The sequence below is a fragment of the Uloborus diversus genome, chromosome 7 (genome assembly GCF_026930045.1).
Source record: "Uloborus diversus isolate 005 chromosome 7, Udiv.v.3.1, whole genome shotgun sequence".
In the NCBI taxonomy this organism is placed as follows: Eukaryota; Metazoa; Arthropoda; class Arachnida; order Araneae; family Uloboridae; genus Uloborus; species Uloborus diversus.
In genome coordinates this window covers 102,209,983-102,232,392 of record NC_072737.1, presented here as the reverse complement: position 1 = coordinate 102,232,392, position 22,410 = coordinate 102,209,983, and the positions used below count along the sequence as shown (strand labels likewise).

Genomic DNA, 22,410 nt, shown 5'->3' with positions numbered 1-22,410 from the left:
GGTCATTCCAATGAAAATGGTATATTTCATGTCCGGCACTTTTGGATTTTTTACAGAAAATTTGATAGTTAATATTAATTAATCATATTTTTTTCTTTATTCTTCATGCAACTTTGTATCATGAGGTATTTTTTGTTTTCAATATTTTGATTTAGGAATTTTTTTAAAAACAATTATGTTAGCCAATAAGGCAAAATCTTGATGTCTCAGCTTCAAAACAGTGACAGTTAAAAAAGTGATTAAAGTAATTGCTTAGATGCAATAAAAAAAAAAAAAAAAATTCCAATTATATTGCAACACCTTTATTGTAACAATTTAAACAATATTTTTTTTTAGAAAAATATATTTTTAATGAAAATGCAGGGAATTTACAATTGTCCCTACAGTTTACAAATTTTGAAATGTCCACTCTGTTACAGTCATTAAAGAATAAAAAAATATTTTTACAAAAAAATCTGGCAATATTTTTAGATGACCAGATGGTAAAAACTCCATGTTTAGCTAACGCTAACATGGAGGATAGCTCCATGTTAGCGTTGTCCGCTTAGTGGATTCAACCGTCAACAAACAAGGTAAGATTCATTCTTTGTCTCTGATAGTAAATTTGAGTAACAAAATGTACACTGTTACATTAATTTTACTAATTAAAATTAAAAAAATATGTATAAATTACATATAAAGTAGTAATTTTAGAGTTACTCTTTGCTTTTGTTGTACTATTTTAACTGTTACTTTATGTTTAGGTTTAGAAAAAAAAAATTAACTACTTATTTGTCCACTCTATTACACTTCTTGTGTAATATAGTGGACAATATTTATGGAAATAGTAAACAAGTCCCATATGCTATTGATGTTTTTCAAAAGTTAAGCCTAACAAATTTATAGAAAAACTAGAGGACCCGACAGACGTTGTTCTGTTTTAACTTTATCAATTGAAAAGTTAAAAAATTTCAATAAACTATCAAGAGTTAAAACCGAAAAAAAAAGAGTAAAAAGAAAAAGTTTTAAGCTGCTTGGTGTCAGAATGATTATATTTATTACAACTTGATTTATCTAATGCCCACTGAGCAGTTGTTTTATAAACTATTTTTTCTCCCATACTCTATGGTTTGTTCCTTCAGCTATACTGAAAGGATAAAAAGTGTCCTCAGATATTAAGTGTAAAAAACTAACTACCCATCTAGAACAAACGGGAAATCTCGCTGCCACATCCCCCATATGAAAAAGAATAAAACAATCGAAAGGACATCTGTTTAAAAAATGATAAAGGTAAAAACAGTTCTCTGAATAAGTGAAAATCACTCATCCCCCCCCCCCCCCCATCACGATGTAAAATAAATATTCTTCAACTAAAATGAATAAAAACTCTTTAAAAACGAAAAGCAATTCTTTGCAATTCAAAATATTCCGCTAAATAAACAAAAAATACAATAAATTACATTAACAGTAGCTTTAAAATGTAAACAAATGATCATGCAACTCTATTGTTTGTAGCCAAAGTCGCCAAGCCACTACGATACTGTAATCCAGCTGATCAGTGAGCGAAGCCAACTCCGACCAATCAGCAGCCCGATCTTTTGAAGGAAAACTTTTAAAACTTCATATATTGCCTAATTTGTTCTTTCCACCAAAGATAAAGATCTTCCACTACACTAATCTTTTGTGTATGGCTATAGGACATTAACTTACTGAAAATACCTGCCTTTGCCTTCAAAATTCGAGTTGAACTGGACCATTGTTTCGGGCACTTGTCTGGTCAGTGCTAATTCTGTATTAGCTACCAGTTTGTTTGGCACTCTTGGCATCCTTAAGAGGTTTTCCACCTCCAGTTCAGTCACTCCTATGCTGGGCTGATGAGTGCTAATAAGCATGAAACTACAGTCCTCGGCTGGAATTGACTGAGCTGGCGGTGTATTTCATGTACCCTGTTGTAATTTATCTGAACGAAAATAAAATTTGAATCATCTTTTAATTCCATCATCTTTTCCTTTAATAATGTACTGATTAGTTAGATAATCCTTAAAGTATTCTTGACATTGGTGCCAAAACTCAGATGGATTTCAGCAGAGAAACAAATGTTGCTAAGTACGGTACTTTATGATCATTTGGTTAGGAAAACCAAAAGCACCGAACCGGTCACATGGTTTAACTCCGACGACAGAACACGTTTTGCCTGAAACTTCCAGTAATTTACTTTAAAATATATCACGGGACCTAAAATCGTTGTTTTTAAGAAATGAAGGCTTTACTCTATATCTCTCTGCGTTTTATCTATTCTCAATTGACATATCACAGTAGGAAATTTCATTACAAAAAGCAGAACTGGCTTTCTTATTGTCCTTTGGCAACGGGTTAAATATTTATTTCAGTTCTCGCTCAACAATAGGTTAAAATAAATATTAATCATTTGGGAGATATAACCATCCAATGTTTAAATTTATTGATTAATTAATTAAAACATTTCCGATTTGATCCTTCACGCTTCAAAACCATGCTTGCCACATCTTAATTACGCAAAAAAAATTAGATCAAAATCGGTCCAGTCGTTTAAAAGCCTTACGGTGACAAACGTCCGCACAGAAGATTTTTATATATTAAGATTGAATTAAATATAACATTTTTAAAAAATGAAACATATATATGTCTATCTTTTTTTTCTGCTTAAACATAGAGATTACTTCTATCTTCAATAATGGTGTCCACTCTGTTACAGGTATGTCCACTCTGTTACAGGAATATTTTAACTAGTGTTCACTCTAGAGGAAAAAAGGGCAGGGTGCTGGTCTATGAAAGGGGCACTGTTATCATAAAAAGGGCACTATTTAATGCGGTGCACCCCCCCTCACACCAAACAGCAATGACGAACCCACTCAAAAAGTACTTAGCGCCCCCCCCCCCAAAAAAAAGTAGAAATAACAATTTAAAACACCTTGCAAAAATTCAAACAGTGTAGTCTGCACCATGAGCCCCCCCCCCCTCTTCGATGGTAACCACTGACTTTAGAATTAAATATAGTGATATTATCCAGAGTCACTTTTCTTTAGAAAAGGGTTTGCTTGACTAAGCACATTTTCCCCACTCCCTGAGGAGCATTTAGCTAATGCTGAAATGTGGCTTTTGGTTGTTTTTCAACATTATTTTGAGTTATTAGTTTGACTACTTATTCCGTAAGAGTAAAAACTCTAGGCATTTCAAAATCCTTTGAGTTGCAATGTAAGGAGAACATAATTTAATTACGGATCCCCCTTCCTAGATAAAAAAAAAAAAAAAAAAAACTTCCTAGTAATCTGCATTATACCATGAAATATTTTAGTAGACATCAAGATCATGATGAATGTAAATTAAACTTTTAAAAAATATTGCATTTCATTAAATTAAAATACTGTGAGCTCATTTGTTTAAATTTAGTATTTTTTTGCAAAAAATAAGTGATAACCAATGAGGAAATAATTATTAAAATCCTATTTGCAATAATTAATAGACAAGACTAAAAACAAAAACAATTAATTTTTCAGTATTTAAAATGAAAACCAATATATGCTAATTAAAGTCGCACATCTTAAAATATACATTCCAATTGTTAAAAAAACTGAAATATTTACAAGATGCAACGGTTTGAAATCATAAACACTGGAAGTAATTTTTGGCGAAACATCCCAAAAATAGTGTTATGATTTATTAAAATAAAACATAAAATAAGCTAATTTTGGGTTGCATATGTCAAAACAACGCCCGATTGTCAAATATATAACAATATTTACAAGATGGAAAAGGATTGAAATTTCAAAGATGAGAAGCGAATTTCCGCAAATACGAGTTCAATGTTGGCATGATTTCAAAAATAAAGTACTTTTTTGAAAATAAAACATAAAATACGCTAATATAAGTCAGCATGTGTCAAAATAAATTCCGACTGTCAAAAATATTAAAATATTTACAAGATGCAAAAGGATTGAAATCTCAAACACTGGAAGTAATTTTTTGCGAAACATCTCAAAAGTAGTGTTATGATTTATTGAAATAAAACATAAAATAAGCTAATTTTGGGTTGCATATGTCAAAACAATTTCCAACTGCCAAATATATTACAATATTTACAAGATGGAAAAGGATTGAAATCTCAAAGATGAGAAGCGCGTTTCCGCGAAATGCGAGTCCAATGTTGGCATGGTTTTAAAAATCAAGTACTTTTTCAAGTTTTATCAAGAGCATACCAACCCTTCTTCTGTTCTATTTTGCAGAAGAAAAAATGCCTGAAACATCACTAATCATCTAATTTCATCTGCTGGCATCTATATTCTTTTCTTCCAACTCTTCAAATTTCTTTTTAGCAGAAGGCACGTATCGTTTGCGTCTCACTCAGACTTTTTCCAACTACCCCTTCTACTTTTCCTGGAACAGACATCCCCTGATCCTACAGCAGAAAATACTATGAAATGTTTACTCTCATTGTTGATTCTCAGAAGATCAAAGATGGGGCTTGAATGAAACAATCCCACCCCCCCCCCTCCTTCACAGATGATTGGACTCCTTCCCACACCCTTTTAACCCCCCTGGGAAGAAGGAAGAACTTGCTTTTGTACCCAACTGATAAGCCTGTCTGAATTCTGAGAATCTCATTTACTCACTTTGCCTAGGTGTTTGCTTCTTCTTTTATTTATGGGGCCGTTTTCCGGGTGAAATTCTGGGGACAAGGACAATACTTGGATGTTTTTGTGACGGATCGCTGGGCAAATGAAATTGCTGGTTATCATGGGGTTCAATAAGATGCTTGTGACATCTTTTTAAAAACACAAGGAGCAATTCCTTATTTTTGAAAAGCGCAGGGCGCATTTTGGGCACTAAATGAAGGGCAGGGCGCATTCTCCCGATATGGAAAAGGGCAGGGCGCTGCGCCCTTCTTAAACGGCCTAGCGGGAACACTATTTTAACTGATTTGATTGTAATTTTCCTTTTAAATATTTAATTTAAAGGTTAATTTGCTTCGAACTACACAATTACTAACTAGAGTAATCCAACTTCAATCTTTTTTCAAGTTTGTTTCATGTAATAATCTTGTTGGCAAAAGCTATTATTTTGGTTCTTGGAGAGATTCGTAAAATGCTTGAATGTATTTTAAATTGTTTGAAACTTACCTGCAAATTCAAACCTATCCGAGAAAAACAGATTCCCGGTTTTAAAAGACGTATATTATCCGGCAGGCGTATGAAATCCCCAAGTGACTAAACACCCAACAAGTCAATCATGTGTTTCGCCCATCGGCGGACGTGACGTCAGGCCTCAAGAGTTGAGGATCTTTCTGCTGAAAGCAGTGAAGAAGATAATTTAAAATAGCAACAGTTAAAATAGTAACTGTGTTGAGTTGCTTTGAGATGCAACAGATTCAAATTTTCATGACGTCACGTCATTGCGTCGGGGTAACAGTGATAGTTTAAATAGAAAGTCAATCAATCAATCTCTTATGATTTGCTTCTGTTCTGCAGACGGTTTGTTTTGATGTGAGCATGTGAGCTCTGGTTGATTTGTCCTCGCAGGGGACGTGGAAGTTTGTTCAAGAAATGTAAGAATTAAAATTCGTTTTGCCTGCTAGAAGTGCAGGATAAGTTCTAAACATAGGGATAAGTTCTTCCCTATGTTTAGAAGGCTGTTTTGTGAAAATAAAATTAAGTAGAAAGAAAGAGTTTATGTATTGAAATAGGCTTAACAGGACCGGAGGACCGAAGCTGCTCATCCTAGGTTCCGAGCTGGTCGAACAGTATGGGTTCAGTGTAGGGTGAGGCATTTCTTCGACTGCGTGTCCCCTATTAGGGTGAGGTGACCTCTAATAGACTCTACTACTGAATGTTCTCCTGTTTGGCAAAGAAACCAGGTAAATAATTTCCTGTACTGCATATGGTGAGGAATCCTCTACTGTGGTATGGGTGTGCCTGGAATGCAGTGACCATTGACAGAGGATGGTCTGTCGTCTATGAGTGGACGTGTGGTTTTTTCAACTCAAAAGTTCATCCTTTTGATGGATGTGGCCTTCATGTTTTGTGTGCCAAGTGCTTGTGAGTGGACTTACAAGGGTATGAAATTTTTCCAATAGTTTTTCTTGGAAATGTGGCATGCTGTTTAGGGTTGTTTATTGAGGACGTTTTAGAACTGAAATTTAGAGAAAACGAATAATGTGATATTTCTTGTTGATGTATGTTGGGGGGAAATATTTAATTTGTTTATGGGGATTTGATTTTATAAATGTTGAATGTTTGTTTTTCCTATTTACACATATACATAATATGTTTTAAATAAAATGTTGTTTAAATTGAAATTCAGTTTCTATTGCATTTCTCCCGAACTTACCATTCCACATCTGTTGGTCCTTTTCCCGACGGCCAACAAATCTAACTTTTGCAAATGATTTTTTAAATTTTTGTATTTTTGAGTAAGATAATTAGCAATAAAACTTAAATGTGCCTTTTACAATGACATTTTAAGCATTTGTATGAAAGATATGTTCCATTTGTTTATATTAAACAAAAAAAAAAAAAAAAAAATTCAAAAAATGATTGAAATTTTTGAATTTGTTGTTGTTTTTAAATGTGTAACAGAGTGGACAAAATCTTTCATTTTTTATAAAAGAACTGACAAAATTGGATATTAGTACCAAGTTGAGTTAATTAATTTTTATAGTTCAGATAAATTAAACCCTTTTGCCATTAAGATAAATAAATACCTTTGTGCTGAATAGTAAAGTCAGAACAAACAACGTAAGTAGAAGCACAAATTTGTAAATTACAGCAGACACGTGTTTCGGCGTTACAGGGAACGCCTTTTTCAATGCAAAAAATAATGAGCTTATGGATGAAAAGTTTGTCGGATGTCTTTTCATCCATAAGCTCATTATTTTTTGCATTGAAAAAGGCGTTCCCTGTAACGCCGAAACACGTGTCTGCTGTAATTTACAAATTTGTGCTTCTACTTACGTTGTTTGTTCTGACTTTCCTTTTGCCATTATTTGACATTAATTTTTGTTGAATTAGACGACTTTGAAAAAAAAAAGTTTTGAAAACTGAAATGTACCATGTTCACCGGAATGACCCTTACTTTACCACTGCAGTATTATAGGATGGTTACCTATAATAAAAATTGAGGCACTAACAATGAAACATTTTTGTGATAAAGCACTGTGTCATACAAACCATCATCAAAAGTAAAAGAAATTTATGCATTGATTTGCATGCAAATGAGAGCAAGAGAACAACATGTAAGGAAGAAAAACTTTCCTAAATACTCACTGACTAATTGACCATTATCACAATCATCATCAGGTGAAATAGAAGGCTGTGGATGAACAGTTTGAGTTAGTGTGGACACTGTCGTACCAGGCTGCCCAGGAAGTTTAGGTGCAACAATACAGTTTTGGAGAGGAGGAACCAAGACCTACATTTCCATTGCAAAAATATTTTAAAAATTAATACTTATCTTTCACAAATTTTTTTGATTAATTCAGTCATAGATAAAAATTCACAGCATAAATAGTTTGAAGTTCAATAAGCTATTACAGTATAAATGGAAAGTAAATACTATGATCTATTTCAGTGATCACCAAACTTATGCCACTGAGCAACTGTGGTGTTTTAACAGCAATACAGCAAGCTACTTGACACCTCAATATAAAAAAAAAGAATTTTAAATCTTAATCAGATTTTACATTCTAGAAAACAGGAGCAAACTACCGTGTTAGTTGTCATCGTCTTTTCATTCTTTTACATTTATGCAAGCCAAAAATATCTTTTTCAGTTTATTTCCAAGTTGCTCCCTATTCAACACAAATAGTACTAGGAAGTCAATAGATAATCAAGGGTGCCCACCTAGGAAGGGGGGGGGGGGGGCAGGCTGCACCACTAAACTTTTTAGGGGGGTTGAGGGGTAATTTTTCTTATTGAGGGGTGCACTCTTGCCATTTGGGGGGGGGGACTTCTGATTTAATGGCTAGTGAAATTTTTTTGTGAAACCCAAGAATAGACTATGTTCCCAAGATCCAGGCAAGAAAATCCAAAATCAGGTAATGAACAATTGAGGCTGTAGGTAACAGAGGGATGTAAGTGGACGTTTTAAAGCTGCAAGTAAAAGGCATTTTAAGCTAAGGTAGGTTTAAAGGGATTAAGTTAAGTAACCTACCTGAAAAGGTTTTCTAAATAACGTTGTATAGCAGCCACTACCAGGGCAACTTATACCATCTCTTGCCACAAAACGAAGGAGAATTTCTCCTGCCATTTGTTCTGGTTATCTTCAAATTTTTAATTTTGGCATTTACATCCCTTTGCTTCTCACTACCTCAACTCTTTAAATTTATTCACTTTTGTCCAAATACTGCTATTGTAATTGGCTGATTATATTAATCTTAAACATGATAAAATCTAACATTCATCTCTTGAAAAGAATTTCTTGGGAACAAGATTTAAAAATCATTAGGGCTCAACCGATGGGCCAATTTCAAAATGTTTGACGCTGATGTAGGTTTTGGAGGGACTGACATTGATATTCTAATGAGGACTTTTGGAGAACTTTTTCAAATGGGGATTTTTTAAAGTTATTGTTCTAATTCTGATAGGGGTTAAAAATAGTATGTGTGTTGATGTTATTTTGAAATTTTTCTCATTCTGAGGGAAGGTGGGGTTGGAACTAATTTCCTTATTTAGATTAAGATTTTTTTAGAGAGACCGTTGATGTTATTTGAACCTTATAATAAAAGGGAATTTTAGGAAATGTTTTCATTTTTCTTATTGAGAGTTTGTAAGACTATTGTGCTTATTTAATTGAGAATTTTCATGTACCATTGTCCTTATTTTGATGGGAATTTAAAGACTTTCGTTCGTGTTCACTCAAGTAAGGATTTTTCAGGGATTAATTTTGAGACTCTACTGGGGATTTTTGAGGACTGTTTTCTAAATTCCAATGAGGACTTATAGGGTCTTCTGACATTATTACAGAACTGTTGCCTTTATTTTAATGACCCTTTTATCAAAATTTCTTCCTATTTATTCTGGTATTGGGGAAATTTAGGAGAGTATTAAGTTTTCTCATTTGAAATGGCATTTTTTGGGACTTTTGTCATTATTTTTACGGGAAAATTTACACTTCTTTTCCCCTTTTATTTAGGCTGGATTATTGAACCTGAGCCACTTGGCATAACTTTTATGTTTGAGGTAGAGCATGTGATGCAGCTAGTATTAAATAAATGTATCTTTTGAATCAATACAGCCAAAAACCTAAGAACTTTAAACGGAATTCCAAAAACTCAAGATCTTTATCAAAAAACAAAAATTTTGGGGAAGAACCTAACCATTGGCAGCCTTGATAATGGCAAACGAATCTGCATCATGTTATGTCAACAGTCTGACCGTGAGCAACTGGTTGCTCATGATCAACCAAACATAATTTTTACATAACCACATGAATTACAGAAAATGCCATACTCGCTGGGATGATAATACTGAATTTTTAAACGGATGGTGAAATGTCAGTGAAGAGGGAAACAAACAATAGTGAAGATTTCAAAAAGGTTTTCAAAATAGATAGATTAGATCCCATTTTTTAAACAAATAAATAAATAATTTTGCAGATGAATTATAACATTAAGCATCAAATTTATTTCTAACTTAAGCATGAATGTATTTCACACTGAAACTTTAAATGTCATATCAAACATACCTGGGGAGCATTCTGATTCTTCCCAGAAGCAAGCTGCGTCGTAACTATGGCTACAGGATTCATGGCTATTTGAGGTTGAGCTTGTTGCTGCTGCTGCTGTTGTTGCTGCTGCATTGCAATGGCCTGCGAGATGGCATTAAGAGAAGAGTTCTACATAGAACAAATAAAAACATCTTACTGAATGTATTAGTGATTTGGGATAATATCTTAGAAGATACATAAGTTAACCATAATGTTATGATTGCCAAATGTGCAATAAATGATGAATTGTGTATAGAATTTTACTTAAGACTTTTTTGCTTGGTGTATTCTGTATACTAGTATAGAGTATTAAAAATAAAATACAAAAAATTCCATTAAAAAAAAACAAAGATTAAAATATTACATTTTTTGTTAGAAATTTTGTTTATGTTTGCTTATTTCAGCTTATCATTTTAACAATAAAATAGGAAAAGAAATATTTGACAACATACATGTGCAACGTTTGTACATTTTCCAGCACTTCAACACCAAAGAGGGTCCAGAACACCAACTTCCCCAATAATTCTGAGAGGGGCACAACAAAGGAGAAGGTTAACCCCTTCCCAGAACAATTGCTGCTAAGAAGTCATATTGCCAATTCCAGTATGATAATATACATACACATTTAAATACTGTTACCCCACTCGCAAGAAAATTCTTGTACTACTGAGTTATGAGTCTGAACCAATGAGCTTGGTTTGGATCCTGAAATTGAAGGAGCTGTACATATTAGCTTAGGTTCATATAAATTCTTTAGCTCTATCGGGCTGCAAGATATTAGGCCTTAGTTGAATAAGAAGGCAGTCTAAGACTATGACATGCATAGTGAAAAGTAGAGGTTGAAAACTGACTGTTCTTTTTATAGAAGTATGATTACAGGTGTCAGTGTTTTAAAATAATTCTGTGAAATTGTTGGACAAGCAATGCAAACATAAAATTAGAAAATATTTTAATAACTAGAGAAAAATCAACAGGTGTCAAGGATTTAAATAAGTGACAATTGACAATTCAACCAATCTGATTCACCAATCTTTCTACCTTCCCATTTTTGATCACGACTTCTAAACAGATTTCAATAGATCTCAAAAACAGGTAGAAAGTATTTTTCCCTATCCTGGTTAGTAAGACAAAATAAAAGTATAAAACAAAAACCCCTAATAAAAGATAAATATAATCGTCCTAATTTCAAATCTGATAAAACTAAAATATACAAAGAAAAACCCTTCAGAATAAATCATAAAATTATAAATTTGAGAAAATAAACATTAAGTCACCTGCATTCTGCCAAGCGAGGCAGGTTGCCCGGATAAATTTGACTTGTCTTCATGCTGTTGTACTTGCTGCAAATGAGCAGCTACCTGAGGGTTGACCATAAGATTTGCTGGATTTGGCCCCATCATAGGATGAGCAATAATCTAAAACAACCACACTGGTATGCAATTACAGCAATTTATACACTTCCACTTTTTATGCAATTGCATACTTTACCAGGAAATTAAATTTTATAGTCAAGCTCATAAGTCTTAACAATTCCAGCCAACTTAATAATACTTGCTCACAGAATTTTAATTAAAAGGCAGCTGATAAAAAGAGCTTGTTCATCTATTTTGTTTTGATGAAATTTCATGAAACTAATAATATTAAAATCGATTGAAAAGTTAAAACTGTTCATTTGGTCATGAATCATTCACCCACTTTTTCTGTACACAAGGAATGCAATCGTTTAATTTTATACAATTATTTAAAAATTTAAACCATTAATTTATCAACAAAGCTCTTAACTTACCAAACTTCAATTACAGTCGAGCCCCTTTACTGAAATAACATTTAAAAGAATATCTCACTTAATGTAATGAATTTTCAAAGTACCAAACCATTATAATGTGCTTTTGTGTGTCCCGGATGATAGAATATCCTGTTTATCGGAATACATTTTCATGGAAAATTAGCTATTAAGCAGGCTTGACGGCATAAGAATGTTTTTCAAATAAAATTTTTAATTGAAAAATTCAGTATAATCAGGGACATGCACAGAATTTTTTGGGCTTGTCACAAATGACTTTTATATTTCACCCGACATTTTAAAATTATTGGGCCCCCTTTAGCCTTGGGCCGGGTCAACAGGTGTCCCTTCTCTCTCTCCCCTCCCTGTGCATGCCCCTAAGTATAATTGTTACTTTTAAATGAATTATACAATTTGAACAAAGTTAGCTAGAAAACAGGCTATTATTTTTTAGAATACGTGCTGCATCCACATAGATAATGTAAATACAATCATTACATTTCTCAATTCATAATAATGACAGCAGAAATATTCTGAATTCAATAAACTTAAAAGTATCACTAGTGACGAAATTTGACGCATATTTATAAATATTTAATGAACAACAATTTTTGGAAGATGAGCAATTTCCTTTAATAAATGAATAGAATATTTCTTTAAACAATACAAGTTTGACCTAAACCTTTGACCTGAATGTTTGACCTTTTAATTAAAAAAATCATTTTTCTTTGTTTTCCCCCATTCAACTTCAAATCAGGCACAGAGAGTCACATGATTGTCACAGATTTTCTTCAAACGATCATGCAGTAATTACAACTGAAATATGCAAAATATCTCAAATGGATTTTACATGACTTTATTTTTGAGTTAGTCTTCTAACTAACTTTCAGTATAAAATTGTCTGTTTTCAGAAAATCAGCAAAAACTTCATTTTGAAATGGAGTTTCAAAAGAATATAAATAATTCAACTATTTCTAAAACTAATTTCAATAACTAAAAATCAGAACTTAATTTGGGCGTCATTTCTGGAAACCTAGGTTTTTTTTATCAATAAAGGCAGGAAAAATGCTTTAAGGAAAAAAGTTTACTTTTACTGATTTTTTTTTTTTTTTACTGAAAAGAAATATTTTATAACAAAGATGGCATTTCTGAACCCTTTTACAAAAGTTTCATGCTCCATTTTGTTATAAATCTTAAGATTATACACCCACAGAAGAATTTAATTAGTTCAAATTTTGTCACACACATATTTACTAACCTTTGAAGACAAAAAAAAAAAAAAAGTTGCTAGAAAAATTTAATTATTAATACCCCCCCCCCCCCCCCAAAAAAAAACCCCAATATTTTATGAAATTAAAATATAAAATAACTAGGTATAGGGTAGCACATGTTAAAATGATTTCAAACTTTCAAAATAATGGAAATATTTTCAAGATGCAAAAGGATTGAAACCTGCTGCAATTTTCAGCAAAGCATGTGTTTTGTTGAACATGCAATGTGGAAATAAATTTTTACAAAATAAGTTATTAAATTGGAAAAATTATTTTCCCCTGACATTGGTAGATGATTAGAAAAGGGCGCCATCTATTGAGAAGAAAATGAAACTCTTTGATGATTGATTGCAAAAATGGGAGAAAGGAGGTAAAAAACGGGAAATCGGGAGATAGAAGCAAAAAACGGGAGTTTCCCGTGAAAAACAGTAGAGTTGGCAAGTATTTTACGTTGGCAAGTTTACTAAACTTTGAAGAAAAAAAAAAGAAGAAAAGTTTTATTTGCGAGCAGCAACATTAGGAGCATTAATATCTTCTCACACTTTGCCACAAAATACAAAGGAAGATGAAGACATACACACCTGTGGCCCAAGAGTAACAAGCTGCCCCGCAGAATTCGTGAATATCTGTGGCAAAGATGTCATTTGTCCAGGCACGTTGGAGTACCCTGAAGTAAGAACAGGGTGAGACTGCATTGTTTGTGGATTACCTTTGAAAAACAAATAAGCAAGTTTTTGAATATTGTTTTGAATGCATAATTTTATATAACTAGGGGGTTCCGCCCGTTGCTCACCTACCCCCAAAGATTGCTTCATAAAGATTCGCAAAGATTTTAATCGTCAATTAAAAAGAAACAGATTAAAAACGCATTAAGAGTTCCCTTTAAAACAAAAAGCACCCCTTCCATGGGTTTCAAAATAACTTGTACCAACTTGCAGAGCCGTAAGGGCTACGGGATTTCTGATCATTGCAAAACTGCAGTTTTGTACATCTGAAATGTCGCTTTCACATTCGTGGTTTCTAGTAATATATTTTGCTCTTTAGCTCAGGGTTTAATTGAGTTGACCTAAGATTTTCCATTAAAATTGAAACCCTTAAAATTTGTGAATAAGAAAGACGAAACAAACAAATCTAAAAGACGAAACTATAGTAGCACCAAATAAAACATAACAAATTTGAATGGAGATGAGATTTTTAGAACTTGATTAAAATAGCTTGTAACTTTTTTTTCCTTTGGAGGTAGAAGCTTAGTTTTTCGATCATAGGTCAAGTTAGATCTGGAGTAACAAAAGCTGCTCTTTCCAATGTTGTCAAAAAGAAAACTTTGGACAATTCCTTCACTTTTTACTGATAGATTTAATGAAGAAAGTAGTGCCAAAATTTCAGTAAAGCTTAAAAAAATTCAAGTTAAAACGCAAATAACTCCCGCTATAATTAAGTTAGAGCAATGAAACAAATTGAGTAGAATGCGGAAAATTCCATCAACAATATATACAAAATTTCAGCTAAGCATAAAAAAATTCAAGCTAAAAACGCAAATAACTCCCGCTATAATTAAGTTAGAGCATTGAAACAAGTTGCGTAGAATGCGGAAAATTCTATCAACAATATATAATATTAATGTGCAAGTAATTTTCACCCCTTTAATAGGCAATTTAAGCAAAATTTGAGCTTAAAAAATAATTACAAAAAAACTAATTCAAAATTAAAAAACCAAACCCCAGGTGCAAACTACAGGGGCTTGAAGTAATTTTGCACAAAATTTCAAGGTTGTAAGTACTGTGGGGTCTCCTGGAATTCTTCTTTGATCTTACTGTTTTTTTTTTCAATATAAAGAGATGAACTCATTAACAAAAAAAAAAAAAAAAGTATAGGAGAAAAAAATCTTGTACCAGGATTATTTGATGTCTGTACACCAGGCATAGGAACAGGTTGAGTAAGAGCTTGTAGATTAGCCATTGTGGTTGTGAAAAGCTGCCCATTGGGGGTAACAAGTTGAACTATTTGATTTCCAGCCAGTTGAGAAACAGGAATGGTTATCACTTGTTGAGCAGCAACACCTGAAGGGAAAAATATCCTGTATAATTACTTTTGAATGCTCACCATCAATTAGAAGAAAATCTTGTAATGTTTCTGATTAGGTATTACAATTTCATTACTTGAATAAATATGAAAATTTCAACACATGATTTTTTTTTTTTTGCAAAAGAATTGTTGACACATATCAAATGTTAAAACTTTAAGGCATCTTACACTTTTAGCTTAAATTTTATCTTAAACGGCATGTAACTAACTTGAGCACTTAAATATTTTCTACTGATCAAGCAATATTTAAAGTTTGGTTAGAAAATTAAACTTTTTTAAAATTAAAATTTCTAATATCAAGTAATATATGACACTGGCATATTGGGGAGGAGATAAATAAATAAACTCAATCATATGCAATTGGTACAGGTACATTAGTTTTAAATGTAATCAAAATTTTTTTATTTAAAAGTATAAAATTAATTTCACTTAAGAGATATGAAGATGATCCATTTGCACTAGAATGGAGAGCAGGTTTAAAGCTGTAATTAATCCAATATATTATGGAGAGGGGGGGGGATTCAATTGGATTATTTTAAATAGCCTAAAAATGTAGGATATAAAAGCAGAGTTAGGAGCAGTTTACAGTCCTTGAAAACGTGAAAAGGGTTTGCAACTTTATAAAAGTGGTTAAATAGGGACCACTAAAATATTATAATCTTCCTGTTAAGTTACAAAAATATAATTTAAGTGCGTTAATGTCATCTTTTGAAAACTAAAACTGAATTAAGTGAGTGTTTCATTTATGAGAAATAGTTATGTTTTTTTTTCAACACAACAGGGTCAGAGACAACTATCCTTGGCTAAAACACATAACAAAAGAATGCCATGTTTCCCCATAAGTCAAGACAATAAAAAATGACTCGTGCCGACCAGTTGACTGCCATATAAGACAAGGTCCTTTTCTTATCTGCATTTGAAGCACTTTTTTTTTTTTTTTTTTTGAGTGATAACTGTGTAACAATGTGATAAAAACCATAGTACTTCCAATAAATCAGGTGCAAACCTGATGATGTAGGTATTAATAGTTGAGCTCCTTGAATACCTTGCATAGGTTGTCCTGCTGCCAATACAAACTGTTGTGTGCCATTGACTTGTTGCTAAAATTAAATAAATAACAAACATCACACAACTACTTCAAATACATATTTAAAATATAAATAAATAAATAAATAAATAAATAATAATAATAAAAACTGTACACAACATTGGGCTCAGTAGCAAATTCTACACCTATGTGTAATTCTTTTTGAAAATTGTCTAAAAAATTGAAATTTCATAAAAAATATTAACTTTACAAGCTTATTCATAAATAATTTATGAAATTTCAAAAAGCACTCCTTTAAACCCAAGCTACATAATAGATTTGCTTCTATTTGTCTAATATAATCTATCTTTAAAAACTACAGCATAAGTTTATCGATTAATTGAATTCTGTGTAATAATTACCGGGAGAATGTTTCGAAGTCCCTTTCTCCTAGCATCATCACAGGTCTTCTAAAATTGCTTTTTTTTTGGAACTTCAGTTTCAAAAAAATACCAGAGGAAAATCCCTGAACAGCCTCCCCCCCCCCCCCCCAAGCACTACTTGACATGGCCTACATTCCTGTCTTTACAATTAAGATTTTGCAAAATTTCCTGGGGGAAGACCTTCAACATCACTAAATAAGATTGTCTTAAAGTCCTTTTTAAAGAATTTCCTGAAGGGAGTTTCAAGTCCTATTTCTTCCCTTAATGTCATCAAAGATGGGCAACACTTGCGTTTTTAGAACTTCAATTCCGAAACATTGTCGGTGCAGACTTTAAGCTCTATGCTTTTATTTTTAAATAGTATGTTCTCCCAGAAATGCAACAAAATAATATTGGCACATACAGATTTTATTTTTGGTTAATTTTTGATTTTTGTACTGAAGATTGTTTTCTTTATCATGTTAAAGCAGCAAAATAAAATTGAACTTGGCACTGAAGGTTTGAAAAGTTATTTCCTTAATTACATTTACTAAAATGCCTCCCTCCTTAAGGTTAGTCTAAAGCCCCTTGAAATAGCTTCTTTTTTGTAAGTCACTGCTTAAAACTCCTGCTATTGGTTTTTAAATTTTTTTTTCATTATTTCTAAACAATAGGCAATAAAAAGCGTACTAAGCAAAAATGCTAAACAATCCCCCCCCCCCCATTTTTCAAAATGTTCTGATGCATCTATTTTGAATAAAATTTCATTAATGGAATACATGGAAAATAAGCAGTTATATGAATGTGACTCCATTCCTCCTAAGTGTATTTAAAACTTAAAAACTGTTCCTTATCTTTTATTGGTGCAGGTATTAAAGCACTTACTTAGTTTAATTCCCATATTTCTCTTTGTTACCTTACATAGCGGAACAAATTAAAAGTGTAATTTCACAATTCTGAAGTATTAAATTTGCAGAAACCTGCTTAATAAGAGAGAGAGAGAGAAACAATATAATATGCAACTTAACTCTGGTCGTAACTTAAGTCTGGTGAAATTAATGAAATTTACAACTTAGAAGTACAATGTGTTACAATGTAATACCTGCTGAATTGCACCAGGATGTCCATTAACAGTAACCATACCCTGAGGACAAGATCCTTGGAATTGAGAAGTTGGAACACCATTGAGTGCTTGTTGTTGGACTATTTGGGGTTGGCCAGCAAGTTGATTCATGACATTTAGACCTGGAATTCCATTTAATCCCGGTGGTAATGTTGTAACCTGAGGTAAACCCGCAAGACTCATCATTCCAGCCAACTGTGTTGGAGCAAGCATTTGACCGGTATTAGTCATTTGAGGCAGCATGCCAGCATTTGTAACAGTATTGTTGAACTTGGTCATTTGAATGGAACTTGGCAAAGAAGCTGTATGAGGACAAAATAATATTGTAAAAACATTTCAACAATTACTCATACAAATCATATAGTACTTAATACTGTACTAAGACTTGAAAAATGTTCAGTAATGAATTCAATACTGCAATATGTCAGTAGACATATGAAGACAGTTTCAATAGACGAACTACGATTAATATAAATTTAATTTCTGTGAAAACAGAAAAGATGAAACAGCTCGATGATGACTTTCAGTCTTTCCCTAGGGAAAAGGATCTACATTCTAAAAACAAAAGAACTAAAAAGAATTTATCGTAAGTTTTAACCAGGGTTCAAAAAAAGGCTTTTTTGAGTTTTTGAAGAATCATTTTAATTAATCTTTCTTGAAATATTGTACTAAATTACTGCTTTTACTTTTCATAGAGATATAATTTTAAATCATGCATCCATTTTTACTCGAATTAAACGTGGAAAATGTCAGAATAAAAGAGAAAAGCATATAATTAGTAAAATTAATTAGTATAATTAGCTTTAGTAGTTTAGTTTATAAGTATAATTAGTTTTAAAAGTATATACCCTACTAGAAAAATTTCTTGCATCAACCTTGACAGATCTTGATATTATACTGACGGCGTCAATATTGACGTGTTTCATACTGCATAAAGCTTGCATAAAGATTAAAAAGCAATATTACAATAACAACACGGATGCAACATTGCATTCATCTTAAAATATAAATATTGATATTACCTTACAATAACAACATTGCATACATGTTGACGCCGTCAAGATGATACTGATTTCATGCTGTCGCCGTCAAGGTAATTAATACACAATAGAACAGGTGGACCTTCGTTGATACTTGCGCATGCGCACAGTTCTTTCTACCCAGTGTCCCTTGCATTCCTGGCACATCTTCCTCCTTCGACCTTCGATTCAGTTGGTTCAGAGGAGCAGCACGTGGCGTTGCAGTTTTAGGCTTCATTACGTTGGTTGCTTAGTTATTAGTGTGGAATATTATTGTTTTAGGAATAACTTATGAATGACTGATAACTGCATTTGTTTATTAATATAGTACTAAACAAGTCATATTGCAGACGATGTGCGATCAATGTTAGAAATGGCCGAAAATAACTTTTTTCGTCCCTAGACTTTGAAACAAAGAACATGAAGCCCAGAATTTCGTATTATCACTTCAATCTCACAATTAAGATTAATTTTATTCAATGGTTATTTATTTTATTCTTTAAGATAAATTTATATGCTTTGTCCATGGGATATTTTCAATGCTGACATCCATTTGGAAATGTACTTTATTGTATTTATTTACTTATTATTTTGCTCTCTTTACTCTTAAATGTGCTATAAAAACTTCCGTAATTATTCCTAACTAGGCATTGTAAGTCTTTATAATACAATTAGAAGCATGAATTTAAAAAATAAGTCAAGTATTACGCAAAACGAAGAAACTTTCATTTTTTAAATTAAATTGCAAGTACTATCAATACCTTTATATTAATTTCCGATCAGATGTCAGCTTTAAGGAAATATTCTTAGGCTAGAAAACTATCTTGAAGAATAACAGAAATAATTAAAGAATAAAATTTAATTCTCGAGTTTAAAGTGAAAATAATATAAATAAATAGATAAAACACCTTGCAAACGTGCTGATTTCATACTGTCATGTCAATGTATCCTGACATTTTCCTGTCATATCAATACCTATGCAATATTACAAAAGCAAGATCATCTTGCCTAGACCTTGATTTCATGCTGTCATGACAACATCTTGATATTATCCTGTCATATCAATACGTATGCAAGATTACAAAAACAAGATCATCTTGCCTAGACCTTGATTTCATGCTGCTATGAAAACATCTTGATATTATCCTGTCATATCAATACGTATGCAACATTACAAAAGCAGCCTACCTTGATATTTTCCTGATATTATGCTGCATACACCTTGTCAGTCAATATTGTAGCAGCCTGCTGACAGCATAAATGGAGTAACATAACAATATTGAGGCAGCATTAATGCAAGATGATTTTTCTTGCATGTCAACCTTTATGCAATGCTGAGGCAAGATATTTTGCTTTATGGGTAAGTACCAGTCAAACCTCCCTTAACGGACACTCCCAGATAGCGGACAGTTTCTGAATCCCCAGACCCTCGAGATGTAATATGTTTCACTCCTCGGTAGCAGACACTAACGTTAGCAGACAGTATATCAGCCGAGTTTTGTTTTAATTTTCTGTGTCTGGTAAAATTTTGCTCAGCACTGCTTTTGTGGCAAGCATTTTTTCTACCCCTTTACGATGTTCTGGGACTAACCAGTACCGACAAGAGTAACCTCATTTTATTCCGAAAACGAGTCTTTTAAGTCGAAGCTTATGGAAGTTTTTTTTCCATTTCATACACGAAATTCCAGCAAAAAACAGAAGAAAAAAATGTTTCTCCTTTTTCTCAGTAAGTTGATTTATCAGTGTGCATGGGAGAGGAATTCATTAAAAAAAAACTCTTGTGCAGCCTTAACGGTATCCCCCCACTACATTTTGAAGGACGAGCGTCGGCACCGTGTCCTTAACCTCCTAACGCTGATGAGGAATCGACACAGTATTGCCAGATTAAATGAAAAGTAGCCGATTCGGCTACACTTTGCTACCACCTGAAACAAAAAAGGTGCTGAAAATCAATGACATTGACTGACTGATTTTGTTCAGCTAGGGGAAACAATTTACAAATACCTTCCTATTTCATTTTCTAGAAAGATTCAGTTGATTAATTACTTATTGGGTAAGTTCACTTATATTCGCACTACTCATTTAGAACTAAAAACTGTAGATTTAAAATACAAAAGTAAAATGTCATTGTAAATTCAGACTCCCCAATAGCGGACACTCCCCGTTAATTAAAAAAAAACTTTGGTCCTGACGGTGTCGGCTATTGGGAGGCTTGACTGTATTAAGAATCAATGATCACTTACCAGCACTAATCATTGCTTTGGCATTTGACTCCTCCATATTTGTGGCACCATTCATGTTTTGAACGACCACTAGTTGTTCACCCATATTATGATCTGACATGGCCACCATGCCTGCTTGAAGCTGACCATTTTGATTCAAGACAGCAGTCGTAGCCATGGGAACCATGTTGGGAGGAATCGAGGAGCCAGTTATTAGACCTTCCTATGAGTAAACAAGAAACTGTTTTTTCTTTACTGCATTTCATAATACAAATTTGTTTTAAACCTACTGTAAAGGAATATATTTTCCAAAATATTGTAATAATCGTAATTTGATTGCGAATGTGACTTACAAAATGACTTTATAAAAGTGCAAAAAGCCTTTCTCACAAAGTAAAAAGTAGATTTTTATATTCCAATTATTTTTCACAATACCAAAATAAATGTTAAATTACTATATTGAATGTTAACATTTCAATATAGTATTACTGTTTTCCAGTAATGGCTCGTGGGAGGGGCCAGGGAGGGCAGCCTCACTTTTTTAGACAATAATTTATAACTTTTTATTTATTTTTCTTTTTTTTTGTGCGTACGTGCTTAAAATTAAAAAAAAAAAAAAGAATTGTACCGTACTTTCTTGCTTATAATCCGTGGATTATCAGCTAAAAAAGTGTAAAATTAATGAGGTGCGAATTAGATATGCTGCCATGGATTATCTGTTTTTTTCCCCTCAACTATAACACATTGAAACTCGATATTTACAGCAGGATTCGCCGAGACCGCTACCCTGCATGCATGCTGTTTATTTTACATAGCTTGCATGTTCTTACATGATTCAGGATATGTAAAATAAACACCATACAGTAAAGGAAGACGCCTTCTTGCTCCTTTCTTAACTTTTCTTTAAAAAAAAAATCTTTGAATTAAAAATTGTCAGTAGTTACAGCTAAATTGGTCAGCTAGTTACCTGTCCCCCTGCCCTATTTTTCCTTCTGTTTTCAAGTTCGTCTGAAGATAAAAGTCTCTCTCCTCCAAATTCCCCTCCCGCCAAAAACATTACGAAACATCTCTAATTTCATTTCCAGATCTTCAATTTTGCAAAATTTCCAGGGAAAGTCAACGTTTACCACACAACATTGCTTAAAACTGTTCGAAAATTGCTTAAAATTGCGTTTTTGGAGATTCAATTTTGAAAGATTGCTGTCCCTAATGTTACCAAATATGGTTCTACAATCACGTTTTTATGACTTAATTTTCAGAAAATATTCGGGCAAATGCAACCAAACCGCCTCTCTTTAATATCATGAAAAAATAGGTTTTTTAAACAGCCGCTTTTAAAAATATTTAAGTAGGATAGTCTCTGAACCCCTCCTTATAACATCATAGAATATTGTGCTAAGTTTTTAGGGCTTCAATTTTGAAACAAAATCCAGGGGAAAGCTCCAGAACGCCTTCCCGTAAAAATCTTCAAAGTTTGTCTACAATTACGTTTTTGAAACTGCAATTTCAAAAAATTGGCAGGGGAAAAAGAAATTGATTTCTTTTTATTTTTCAAAAAAAAAAAAAAAAAAAAAAAGATTTGGGAGACCCCTTGCCCTAACATCAATAAATATGATCTATAAACTGCTGCTTAAGGCTTGGATTTCTACAATTTCCTGCGGAGCCCCCCCTTGTACTGTTCTTTCCCCTTACATCACCAAAGACAGTCTAAAATTGCATTTTTAAAATAACAAGTTTCAAA

At 32.8% G+C, this 22,410-nt stretch overlaps 1 protein-coding gene across 1 annotated transcript in view; it reads right to left on the bottom strand.

Annotated features, from left to right (window-relative positions):
- LOC129226819 (POU domain, class 6, transcription factor 1-like) overlaps positions 1–22,410 on the bottom strand; it is a 51,407-nt gene that overhangs the window by 9,487 nt on the left and 19,510 nt on the right. Inside the window, exons 4-12 of the mRNA XM_054861446.1 lie at positions 20,691–20,892; positions 17,408–17,730; positions 15,863–15,956; positions 14,664–14,831; positions 13,353–13,480; positions 10,992–11,132; positions 9,697–9,846; positions 7,290–7,422; positions 5,132–5,149 (exon numbers count right to left, since the gene is read on the bottom strand). Of these exons, the coding sequence (XP_054717421.1) occupies positions 5,132–5,149; positions 7,290–7,422; positions 9,697–9,846; positions 10,992–11,132; positions 13,353–13,480; positions 14,664–14,831; positions 15,863–15,956; positions 17,408–17,730; positions 20,691–20,892 (1,357 nt within the window). The remainder of the gene's footprint in view (positions 1–5,131; positions 5,150–7,289; positions 7,423–9,696; positions 9,847–10,991; positions 11,133–13,352; positions 13,481–14,663; positions 14,832–15,862; positions 15,957–17,407; positions 17,731–20,690; positions 20,893–22,410) is intronic.